The 10,600-nt window shown below is 42.4% G+C and overlaps 1 protein-coding gene across 2 annotated transcripts; it reads right to left on the bottom strand.

Annotated features, from left to right (window-relative positions):
• Positions 1–1,597: 1,597 nt before the first annotated feature.
• On the bottom strand, positions 1,598–9,296 carry CUNH6orf62 (chromosome unknown C6orf62 homolog). 2 transcript variants are annotated; one of them, XM_018070022.3, is made up of 6 exons: positions 7,068–9,296; positions 4,970–5,146; positions 4,258–4,380; positions 3,390–3,524; positions 2,807–2,887; positions 1,598–2,683 (listed from the first exon to the last, which is right to left on the bottom strand). In XM_018070022.3, the coding sequence occupies exons 1-6, from the start codon at positions 7,194–7,196 to the stop codon at positions 2,612–2,614; spliced, it is 717 nt and encodes a 238-aa protein (XP_017925511.1). In that variant the 5' UTR covers positions 7,197–9,296; the 3' UTR covers positions 1,598–2,611. The 2 variants fall into 2 exon arrangements, with proteins under 2 accessions (XP_017925511.1, XP_017925512.1); XM_018070023.3 differs by having other exon boundaries at positions 1,598–2,887.
• Positions 9,297–10,600: the final 1,304 nt, after the last annotated feature.

Raw genomic sequence — 10,600 nt, forward strand, 5'->3', positions numbered from 1 at the left:
CTCAGGACAAATCCTCAAGAAAACAGCCTCTTAAAACTCCATATTCAGGTGAAATATTGACTGTATTTCAATTATTGGTAGTAGCATATCCCAAGTAGCCACACAAGCAGTTGACAGCAGGTAGTAACTATTATTCTTATATAAGAGCCCTTTCTGTATTTACAAACAGCTCCACTGAACACCAAATTAGGTGCACACCATGACAACCTGTGCTTTGGAAACATTAGTTTTGAGATAAAACCTACACTTTGAAGAAAGCCTACCAGAAAGCCACTAAGCTGATATAAAGAGGGCCTGAAACCAAAAGCTAGATATTGTGAACTGCTTCCATTCACTTCTGAAGGGCATTTTGCTGAAGTAACTTATCAGAAGAATATTCTAAGATCAAACTGAAAGCTCCACTGAGGAAGAGTGGAACAAGAGTTTAATCTCTTCCCTCGAAAGCCATTCTGATTAAGAGGAGAAAGAGATACCCTTCGAAGCTGACAACACAAGAACAAACTCGCATACACTCCCCAAGATTCTCATGCTCTGAAGCCCGTTGGTCCCCTTTACCTTTTTCCCCCCACTACTTAGACAATACAGATGGCTACCAACTCAATCTGATAGCACAGCAAAGGCATAATGTTTGTTAGCTGGGTAGAATGGACATTTAGCAAAATTAGTATTCCAATTTTTTGTTTCGCCTAATTCCAACTGTGTTCTCCCAAGAAAGCATGGTATTATTGAACTCTGGGATCACTGTCACAAGGAACAAACAAGCAGCCTGTCTTACACATCCCATACAAAACTAAAGCGATTAAACTGAATGGGTTGTTTCCTGTAATACAGACAATTAAACTGAAGGATCATACCACTGCTGACACTTGAAAAACACTGCACGCAGCCACTCAGGCACACACCTTGAGGTTTCTTCTAAGAGAAATCAGAATGAAGAAAACCAAAATTCCTAAAGCAAGAACTACATCATTTGCTTTGCTAACCAAGGTAACTATGGCCCTGTTCTCATTGCTGTGAGATGATGTCCAAAATGACAAATTAAGAACAAAGGGTGGCATTTAGGTTTTGTAGGGTCTTGAAAGTTAAAGTTTCAGGAGCCTGGAATTTGTTTCCTATCTCAAGCTTCATGTGGACCCTTGGTATTATACCTTACACATCATTCAAGGAAGAGGCACTTAAAGCTGGGAAATTTTCAGTGATTTTAAGAGGTGTGGTGGTTACTAAATATTTTAGAAAGTCTTAGCATTCTGTAGAGCAGCATTTTCAAGATATTTCTTTGTAATGTATGGCATCTGTGAAAGTGAAGTTGGAGCTTCCACGTGGTGTTCTTCTAGGGTGCTTCAGATTAACTTGTAGGAACTTATAACTGAGGAAGTAAAAACACCCGTGTACTAATACAACAGTATGCCAGTAATTCCATTATTTCTGGCAGGTACTTTCAAAACATAGAGCCCACATAGAACACCTTTGCCACTAATCTTTGCTAACCTTCATAAACATTTACATTCTGTACATTTTCAGTGTTTGCAATGGGGGACACTTAAGACATAAGACACTACTGAAATTCAATTCATAGGATTTTCATAAATAAAACCAGTCATCTTTCACCTAATTTATTTAAATTCCAATTTTTTTCCAATTCCAAACAAAAGCTAAATACAAGTTTTAAACAGGTAAGCACTAGTTTTATCCAAAGGGAGCAGGCTTATGCAGTTTTATTCCAGTAAAGTACTCAACCCTTAAGCAGAGCCTTCTTTGTCATCAAAACTATACAGTAGTCTTCCTTTTATAATTGCACAATCTTAAAATGTTCTGCCAGAACCAACTTTTGACACTCCAAACACTATTTTACATTGGTTTATAATGTCTATTCCAAAAGAAAAAAAAAAAAACCTCAATGGGTTTTCCGTAAGAAATGTTTTAGAAACCAGTATTTCCTGCACAGTTCACCTGCAAGTTTACAAGTCTCAACTCTCAAGAAAAAATAATCCTCTACCAACATTGTTTCTGCAGCTATTATTTTACCTTTTTTTTGAGCTGCTTTAGCAACTTCAGACTCCAGGTCTGCCTCATCTGTATAAATGCATCCAACTCAAAAGAATACCTTCATACAGTTATACAGCAACTTGGGGAAAGAGATCCAAAACAAAAGTGCCAGTAAACTTAGACATGGCCAAGCAAACTAAAAGAGGCAAAAAATGCCTACACATTAAATGAGATGCATTTTTTTTAAAGAAAGATTTCTTTCCCACATTTATGTCCTATTGTAATAGCCACTTTTTCGTTCATTAAAACGAGTGATAGTGCTCTTCGATACAATCATTAATAGCAAAGCTATAAGGCTTTTATACCCGTTACATTCACTTCTCACCCTCCAAATACTGATGATTAACATTACAGATGTTAGGGGGCATGACCAGCACAAATGGGAACACCACCACAAATGATCACCTTGTGCTTTCGGATACATTTGTTTCAATGTAGAGTCCCTTCATTTCACATTTTAGCAAGATGCTGATGCAGTGCAGAAGTGTGCAGAGCATCCTTTCTTTCACAAGGTCCATGCAGAAAACATCTAAAAAAAAATTGCAAAGTTCTGAGATACGAATGATTAAAAGAATCCAGGATGATCAAGTTTCACAATGTATAGTGTTCTGAACATGAGTCCATTTTCTTCTAAATTCTGAAAGAATAAAGTGGTGAGGAAAGTGAAAATCCACTGCTGCACTCTGTGATCTTCCCCATTTTGCTGGCCAGTATCTTACTCTGGCATGTAAGGACAGAGGTGATCCTCTATGGTACCAACCGTCCAGTGAGTGAGCTGCTCCTGTGGCAGGTACAGGCAGATGCTGCATAACTTGAAGATTGTAGCTTTGTTTTTTGGAGTCTAGAGGCAAAGAAAACCCAAAGAAAAGCTATTAAACCTAAAAGTTAACTCAGGACTAACAGGCAGACCCCACAGACATTTAAAATTCACTGTTTCATACATATAAACAGCTTGAACTTAAAATTAGTCTGCAACCTCTAATGAATAAAATGTTTTCGCTATTCTGTTCATTCTTCGCTTGAACAATTTCTGTATTATCACCCAAATCAAAACAATGTTTTAATTTTTCCAGAACACTTCTAGGTCTATTTTAGGACTTATTTAATTTTTAATACAAAAACATTAATTCTATGTGAATGCATCTGTGGCCCATAGTTAGCTTTTGCACGTATGAATCCTATTTATAGCGTAACTTTCCTCTGAAACTGCCAAAACGCAATCATGAATGCATGATCCATTTTTCTACTTGAGCATTTTCCAACAAAATCACTGATGTTCCCAAGTAGAAAAGGCTTTTTATGATTAAAACACACTTGTTAAGATGAGGACAAAAGAAGCTTACCTGCAAGTGCTGTCTGTCAATGAAGAGAAACACTGACTGGTTAGGGTTGTTGACAACAATTCCAGTCTTGTCCTTTCGGCTCAGAACATGCAGAAACTGTTTTTCATAGTCACCATGATGAAATTCAAACTTGGCCTACATGGTGTGAGGGAGGGGAATAAAATATTTATTAAGATAAAGCTTGTGCAACCTATTAATTTCCTTCAATCTGGGGCTTAACAACCACTTTAGTTTCTTTCCTTTTCTGATCTATGAAAAGTAGAAATTGGGGACCACAGCAACAACATACTTGAGTCTTGGCACCATTTAAAGAATTCCCTAGTTTCATTCTGCCAACACTGACATTAGCCATTGCAATGACATATTAACAATTCAAAGGTATGACTAACTGCAGATATAACACTCAGTTTACCTTGTTGTTGTGGCAGAACATCCCTGTGCATCAATTTCTAGGGAAAATTATAATGCAAAGGTTCCATCCATCTCAGACCCTCTTTCATCCAACCAAATACAGCAACTTGGGATGCTCATAGAACCTTAATGACACCATCATATTTACACAAAGATTCATTTGTACTACGAGGCTAATCCACTTCTACAAATACAAACACACTGTGTGCATTTCTACATACATGGCATTTGCAAAGATCCTTCGGAAGCTTAAATTTTGGAAGGACTAATGTAACAGTGCATAAAGAGAGAAGGCAGAATTTGGCATTCAAAACACTGATTTCTTTATAAATAAAAATAGCATACTTTCTAATACCACAGAAGTCACATACCTTATCAGCTTATTGGTTAAGGTGAGCACTTATCCTCCCCTCCAGGAGTGAGTTATTTATTGAAGTTAAAAACCAAAACCAAATACCTGAACAGGCCTAAAGGGTTCATCAGATCCCTTCCACCGAGAAAACAGGAGACAGACTATCTTCTCAATATCATTGCGAGGCCATAGAATGAAGTCCATCTCCTGGGTACAGCCGATCACATCCTGTGAATGGCAAAGTCCTGTGTTTATATTCCCTTCGTTAATCAAAGACACAGATAAGCAAATTATCTATACAGGTACATAATTTAGAGGTGGTACTTATTACAATGTTTGTGTAATTTTCCATTTGTATTACTCAAAGCACAACTAAAGTCTTCCTTGCCTTCCACTGAATTTTAGTATCAGCAGCCAGTTAATGTAAATTACAAATTTAAGAAAACATTAGCAAAGACTGTCTACCTTCCAATATTCATAAAGCAAAACCACTTAGTTGTACAACAGGAGTCACTGTAAGAATTATAAACACATGCCTACTAAAGGACAAACAGGACAAGAAGATACAATTCCCAAGGCAAACCTCCGAATGAGACAAATGAAAGGTAAAGCTTAGGCACTATATATTTAAACAGTTTTTAAAACACATATGCTCTTGTTACCCTTCAAACTAGACCCCATAAACACATGGCTGCAGAACCCTCATGTTGCAAATGTGGTGAGAAAATAAAAAAAGGAAGGATTAGCCTTAAGATTCACAAAGAAAAGCACAAGTGCTGAAAGACTAAGATTCAGCAAGTGTAAAAAGAAGACCTACCCTGCGCATAGACTGGTAGCGGGGTGCATGGAGCTGTACTACATCCTTCTGCAGAAGCTCTAAGGAACTTTCCAAAGAATAGCTGGAATCCCGCACACCTTTCAGGATATTTTCTTCATAATTATTGGTCATGACTGGTATCACTTCAGACACTTCAAAAAGTGCTGACTTTTTCTTCTAAAAAAAACAATAAAAAAATCACAGATTACATAAAGACTACAATCCTTTCTAGGCAACTAGAGGTAACACTTTGGTTTGGGATTTGTGATTTTCTGTATAAATGTATAAAGTCCACATCACACAAGTTAGCACTTTGACAGAAACCACACTAAAATTTACATGCGAAAATTTATAAATGAATCAGATTAACAACTTTTTATAAAAGTTGAACACATTTTTGTAGTCTCCAAAGATGTGCACACTAATCTTGCAAACATTAAAGCTATATCTAAACACTAACAGAATTTCTGCTTTATCAAGTAGAGTACATGGTTTTGGGCTGACCAAGAGCCCTCCGCAAGGTTCTCTTTGCCAATCAACACCTTTTTTCCCCCCTTTTCAATTTTTTATAGTTGACCTATAATGAAAAGTGAAATCTTTCAATACCACATTTGGTGATAGCAGGTGATTGAGAGTCCATCTGAAGTTAACTATAAACTATAATCCTCTCAAAGGAGGTCTATTTTAATTTGCTAAGTAACTTTTGTACTCACTATAAATATTGCAGTATCTCTCAAGGAAGGCCAAAACATTATGAGAATGTGAAATAAGTTTTTGCTGTACATAAAATCACCTGAAGTTGTATTTCTGTTTCTAACAGCTTTCTTATAGCTCATGAGAAATCTTGAGCTACTTAAGAGCTACATAACAGACAAAGTATATTTTACCAAATAATGCTCCACTCCCCCCTCATCAGAACATACACAGCAGGCAACTATTTGCTGACCAAGCTAACCTGAGCTAAACTCCTACTTTAAGCAATCTGGTATGGGATGGACATCTTCAAGTTCACTATGATATAAGAAAAGAAACTTGCAACAAATTTCTATACAGCAACCCAGCAGCTGTATGAATGCTTCAACTAAAAGTGTTAAACTTGTGTCATCTAAGAAAATCTGTTGGCACGGCTTAAACATTCGTATCTGTATTACTGAGTCAGCACCCAGAAATTATATCCAAACATATCCACCTCTGCTTGTACTAGGACTGACAAAGAAAAGCAAATTGAACTCATGAATTTTAAAGATTTTCAAAGCTTTTCAGGAAACAGTCTTCATTAAAAATACATCATTATTGCAGTGAATGCAAAAAAACTATACATTTGAGAGGATTAAACAATTTCAGTCCTCATCTACGTGCAGTTTGCGTATTATGTACTCTGTTGCCATTTCCTTTTATCTCCACTTCCTCGTCATTTTTTCAGCACATTCACTTCCTGAAGCACCTACTTTTCTTCACCGTCTATGGATGGAAACTCTCCTACAATTTTAGGTCTGTAGCTGGCTTTAGAAATATCACCCAGCTCCCCACCTGGATGCACAGCGGTAAAGGCAGCCAAGCAAATGGAAATTTCCTCTGCGCCCTCCCCGCTCCCTTTCAAAATGGTAGCAGCAGTTTCACATGTGCGTGCGCACTTGGGCCATTTCCACATCCCATTTTGCGACTCCTCCCTTCAACTGCCAGGTCTTCCCTTCTGCTTTCACCAGATAAAAGCAGTAACTCGGCAATCGCCCCAGCCAGTTCTCCCTTCACAACTCAGCTCCTCACAGCGAACAATTGTGAAAGTTAGGGACCAATCAGAGTTAACAAGTTACAGTGTTAACTTTGAAAAATATCTACCCAATACAGAAGTTACCAAGTAACCGTGTAATGATGCACTGGCACCCTCTGCGTTACAAAACTACAGCATACAAAGAGCCAAAATGGCAAACACGAGCTAAGTAAATATTACAGCAATTAGCAATTAAAAAAATAAATGTTAAAAAGTCAATGGAATCTATCCAAGACAAAACATTTGATGCAATCAGACAGCAAGACTTTGCACAGCACACTTCATATACAACAGACAACACAGAGAGACACATTAAAACCAAGTTACCTTGTCTTTGAACACAAAGGCAACGTACATCTTGAAGTCAAACTGGTCAGCTAAAGATTCTTTTTTCTTTCTAAGCTGAGCACGAAGTCTGTTCAGAGCTTGTTTCTTCCGGGAGTTTGGGTCCCCCATTTTGTAAGACAGGTGGTACTAAAGCCTTTGGAAACTGTCGCTAAACTATGGGCACCTTTTCGTAAGACTCAAGTACAACAGAAACAAGTCGTTTGATTCCTGCTAATACGACTGAATAGATCAAACGCTAATGTAACCCAAAACCGCACCTCAGGCAATATTTTAAGAAAATGTCGTATTGGAGGGGTCAGGAAACAAAGTGAGTAGTTGTCCAGCCATGGCTAGACAAGAGGTTTTACAATAAATGAAGAAAAAAACCCGAAGAATTTTAAAGACAAAAATTTGAACAGTTTAGCCGCAGGAATAATGGGGTAAGAATGAAAAAAAAACCCAAAACAAAACAAAAAAAAACCAAGCCCCAAACAAATCTTATCACAATTTATGTGAACAATAAAAAGCAACTGGCACAAGCCCAATCCATGGGGGTACTTTTGCTCTGCTTACAAAAAAAAAACCTCGAAGCTGAAATCACAAATTGCGTTTTACCCCAGCCAGATTCATGACTCTACTGATTATTATTCTCAGCCTTCCACTATTGCTATGTTGCCCGCCTTTTTCTTTAGAATTATTACACTTGGTGGAGAGCAGAGAAAAGGGTGCAAAGGAAGAGTGCACAACCCGGGAAGTATGACATTTCTCTGCCAACAACAACAAAATCAACTACAGACAACACAGCGCTGGTTCGCAGGGGAGCAAAGAGAAAAGACAGCGGAGTCATTTCTAACTTCATCCTGCTCATCATTGCCCTGAGGCTACTGCTGCCAAAGAGGAGAGGGATCATGATAGCCATTGACAAGGGGCGGATAGGGGTTCAAAGGACAGTATTATCTCACCTAGAGACTAAAACCCGAATCGGTGCCCCAAACCCGGGCTCCCTAACACTGGGAGAGCCCTACATCCCCCGACACCTCATACACTCCCTGGGCTGCTGATCCCCCGGGGATCCTTCTCTCTCTCTCTCTCTGCTGCTGCGAGCACAGTCAGCCGAGGCTGTGCATGGCCGGCGCTCTTGGCTTTCCCTTCGGCCCCTCTCTGCAAACAGGGCGGCAGCGCCCGGGGCGGCGGGACACCCACAGCAGCACCGCGTCTCTCCCCTCTCACTTCATGGCCACGACTCGGAAAACATGGAGTGTTTTTCTGCTCCTGCTTTTCAGTGTAAAAATTTTTTCCGAGGTTTGTTCAATTGCAAATCTGCGTTGCAATTTTAAACCTCTAAAATACCCTCCCCCCTCTTAAAAAAAAAAAAAAAAAAAAAAAAAAAAAGCAAATCCCCAATTATCAGGTTATTTTCTTCCTCTCTCCAGACATTTTTTTTTTCCCCCACCACAGGTGTTTGATTAGTTGGGGTTAAAAAGTTTTTAGGTTAGCAAATTCGTGGGACCAGGTTAAGAAGAGGAGGGGGGAAAAAGTATTCCCCTCCCTTCTCTGTCTGGAGAGAAAGGAAAAGAAAGAAAGGAAAACAAAAACAAAACAAAAGGAACCCCTCCCGAAACTTCCCCCCCCCAGTTAAGCAAGAGACTGAGAGGCTCCGATGAGAGCCCGGGGCCGTGGCCGCTCTCTACCCGCAGCCGGCGGGCGCAGGAGGAGCAGTGGAGGAGGAGGAGGCGGCGGCGCTGCTGGCAGCACGGAGAGGAGCCATGTCAAGATAAAGCCACGAAGCCGCGGAGCCCCCCCATCCCTGCCGCAGGGGACACGGTGACCGGGCCGCCCGCTCTGCCGCCGCTCGGCCCCGACCTGGTCCCCATAGTCTAGCTCAGCGCCCCGGGGCCGGGGAGTGGGGAAATCGTGGCGGAGAGCGGAAGAGGAGAAGAGGAAGAGGCGAAGGCGGTGGTGGAACGAGGAGGAGAACGCGGTCCCTGCGCTAGCGGCTCCTACGGAGGAGGGCGGCGGGCATAGAAATCCCGGAGCGGCGGTGGAGTAGTACGGGTATGGCCGGGAGGAGGATGGAAGGGCTGAGGAAAGCAGCTCTTCGCCCAGGCGTCCTCGGAGGCGACGGCAGGAACGGACGGGAGGCTGCGGAAGCGCCTGCGCCTCGGCAGAGAGCGAGCGCCAAGCCAAGCTGCGCGTCCACCACCAACCCCTCAAAATGGCAGCGCCTTAGTCACACAGGCGCCGCCCTGACCGCTCCGCCGGCGCGTACCAAGCGCCTACGTCTCTGGGGGGGGGGGGGGGCGCTATCTTATGCTCCCGGCAGGAGGGTTCGGCCTCCGTAGCAACGCACAAGTCTTGTCGGAAGAGGCAGAGAAGAGAGTACAACAGCGGCTTTGAGCATCTCCGAGCCGTCACCACACTAGGAATCTGGGTCGTACTTCCATGCTCTTCCCTCTCCCCTCGTCACGCCTCGTGTAACTGCCCGCGGGACAAGTACCCGGATGGGGCTGCTTAACGCCGTTGTCGGAGGGGGAGGCCAGGGCAGGGCAGGGAGGCAAAGAGGGAGGGAAGGAACACCGCCTTCCCCCCCCGCCCCCGCCCCGAGGTGGTATCGGCTTCGGGCAGCTCCTCTTCCTTCATCTCCGACAAATGACTGTTCCCGAAATTCCCCCTGTCCCAAATTCCGTCACCTTAAGGGAATACCTAAATTTGTTTCAGCCTTAAGCGTGGTGATATTATGGGTAAATAAGTCTTGTAGTGGCACATCTTGTGTAATTTAATCCGTCGCACGCATGCAAAGTAAAACTGTAAGTAGAACAAATATAAAAGTCCAACGAAGCTGAAGTATTCGAAACTGAAATGGCAATGGGCTCATCCCCAGCACTGATCTTGCCCACGCACAGCCCAGCCCGTGTGTGACGGTCCATGTTTCTCTGTGGTGGATGTAGCGCTTCCCAAGGAAGCTGGCTAGGGTTTATAAATAAGTAATTGCTGTTCCGTAGACGCAAACCCAATCCTTTGAGAGAATTAAGCATTTTTATTTCTGCGCTACAAGGACAGCCTGGAATGGAAGCAATGGAAGCGAAGCAAGGACACAAATTGCTGTGACCTATGTTCTCCCTGTCGGAAGGCCCAGGGCAAGTAGGGAGAACTGCCATCTCAGCACTGGGCCTCAGTGCCTGCTGGCCCACCCTTCATGCCTTCCTTCAGGCGTGCCAGGGAAAGCCTCGCTGTCCAACATTACCCAGACTGGAGGCGCCGGGGAGCCAAAGGGGTGGTGACTTGCTGGTATGTGGCTACAGTGAGGTGCAGGCTGCCAAGGTGGGTGAAGGCATCTCCCCCACCTTTCCCTGGAAGCTGGTGCCTGTGAGTCACTGGAACAGCAACGATATTACAAAGATTACAGGCAGAAGACAAGTGCGGGCACTGTTCTCTCTCATTTGATTGTGTTTCAAAGCCCGTGCAGCATTGGTGATGGCACTCTTCAGTAACTCCAACAGATTTCAGTCTTTGTTCCCCCAGTCTCTGCTCTT

Source organism: Manacus vitellinus, unplaced genomic scaffold (assembly GCF_001715985.3).
Source record: "Manacus vitellinus isolate BGI_N305 unplaced genomic scaffold, ASM171598v3 scaffold_17_pilon, whole genome shotgun sequence".
Lineage (NCBI taxonomy): Eukaryota > Metazoa > Chordata > Aves > Passeriformes > Pipridae > Manacus > Manacus vitellinus.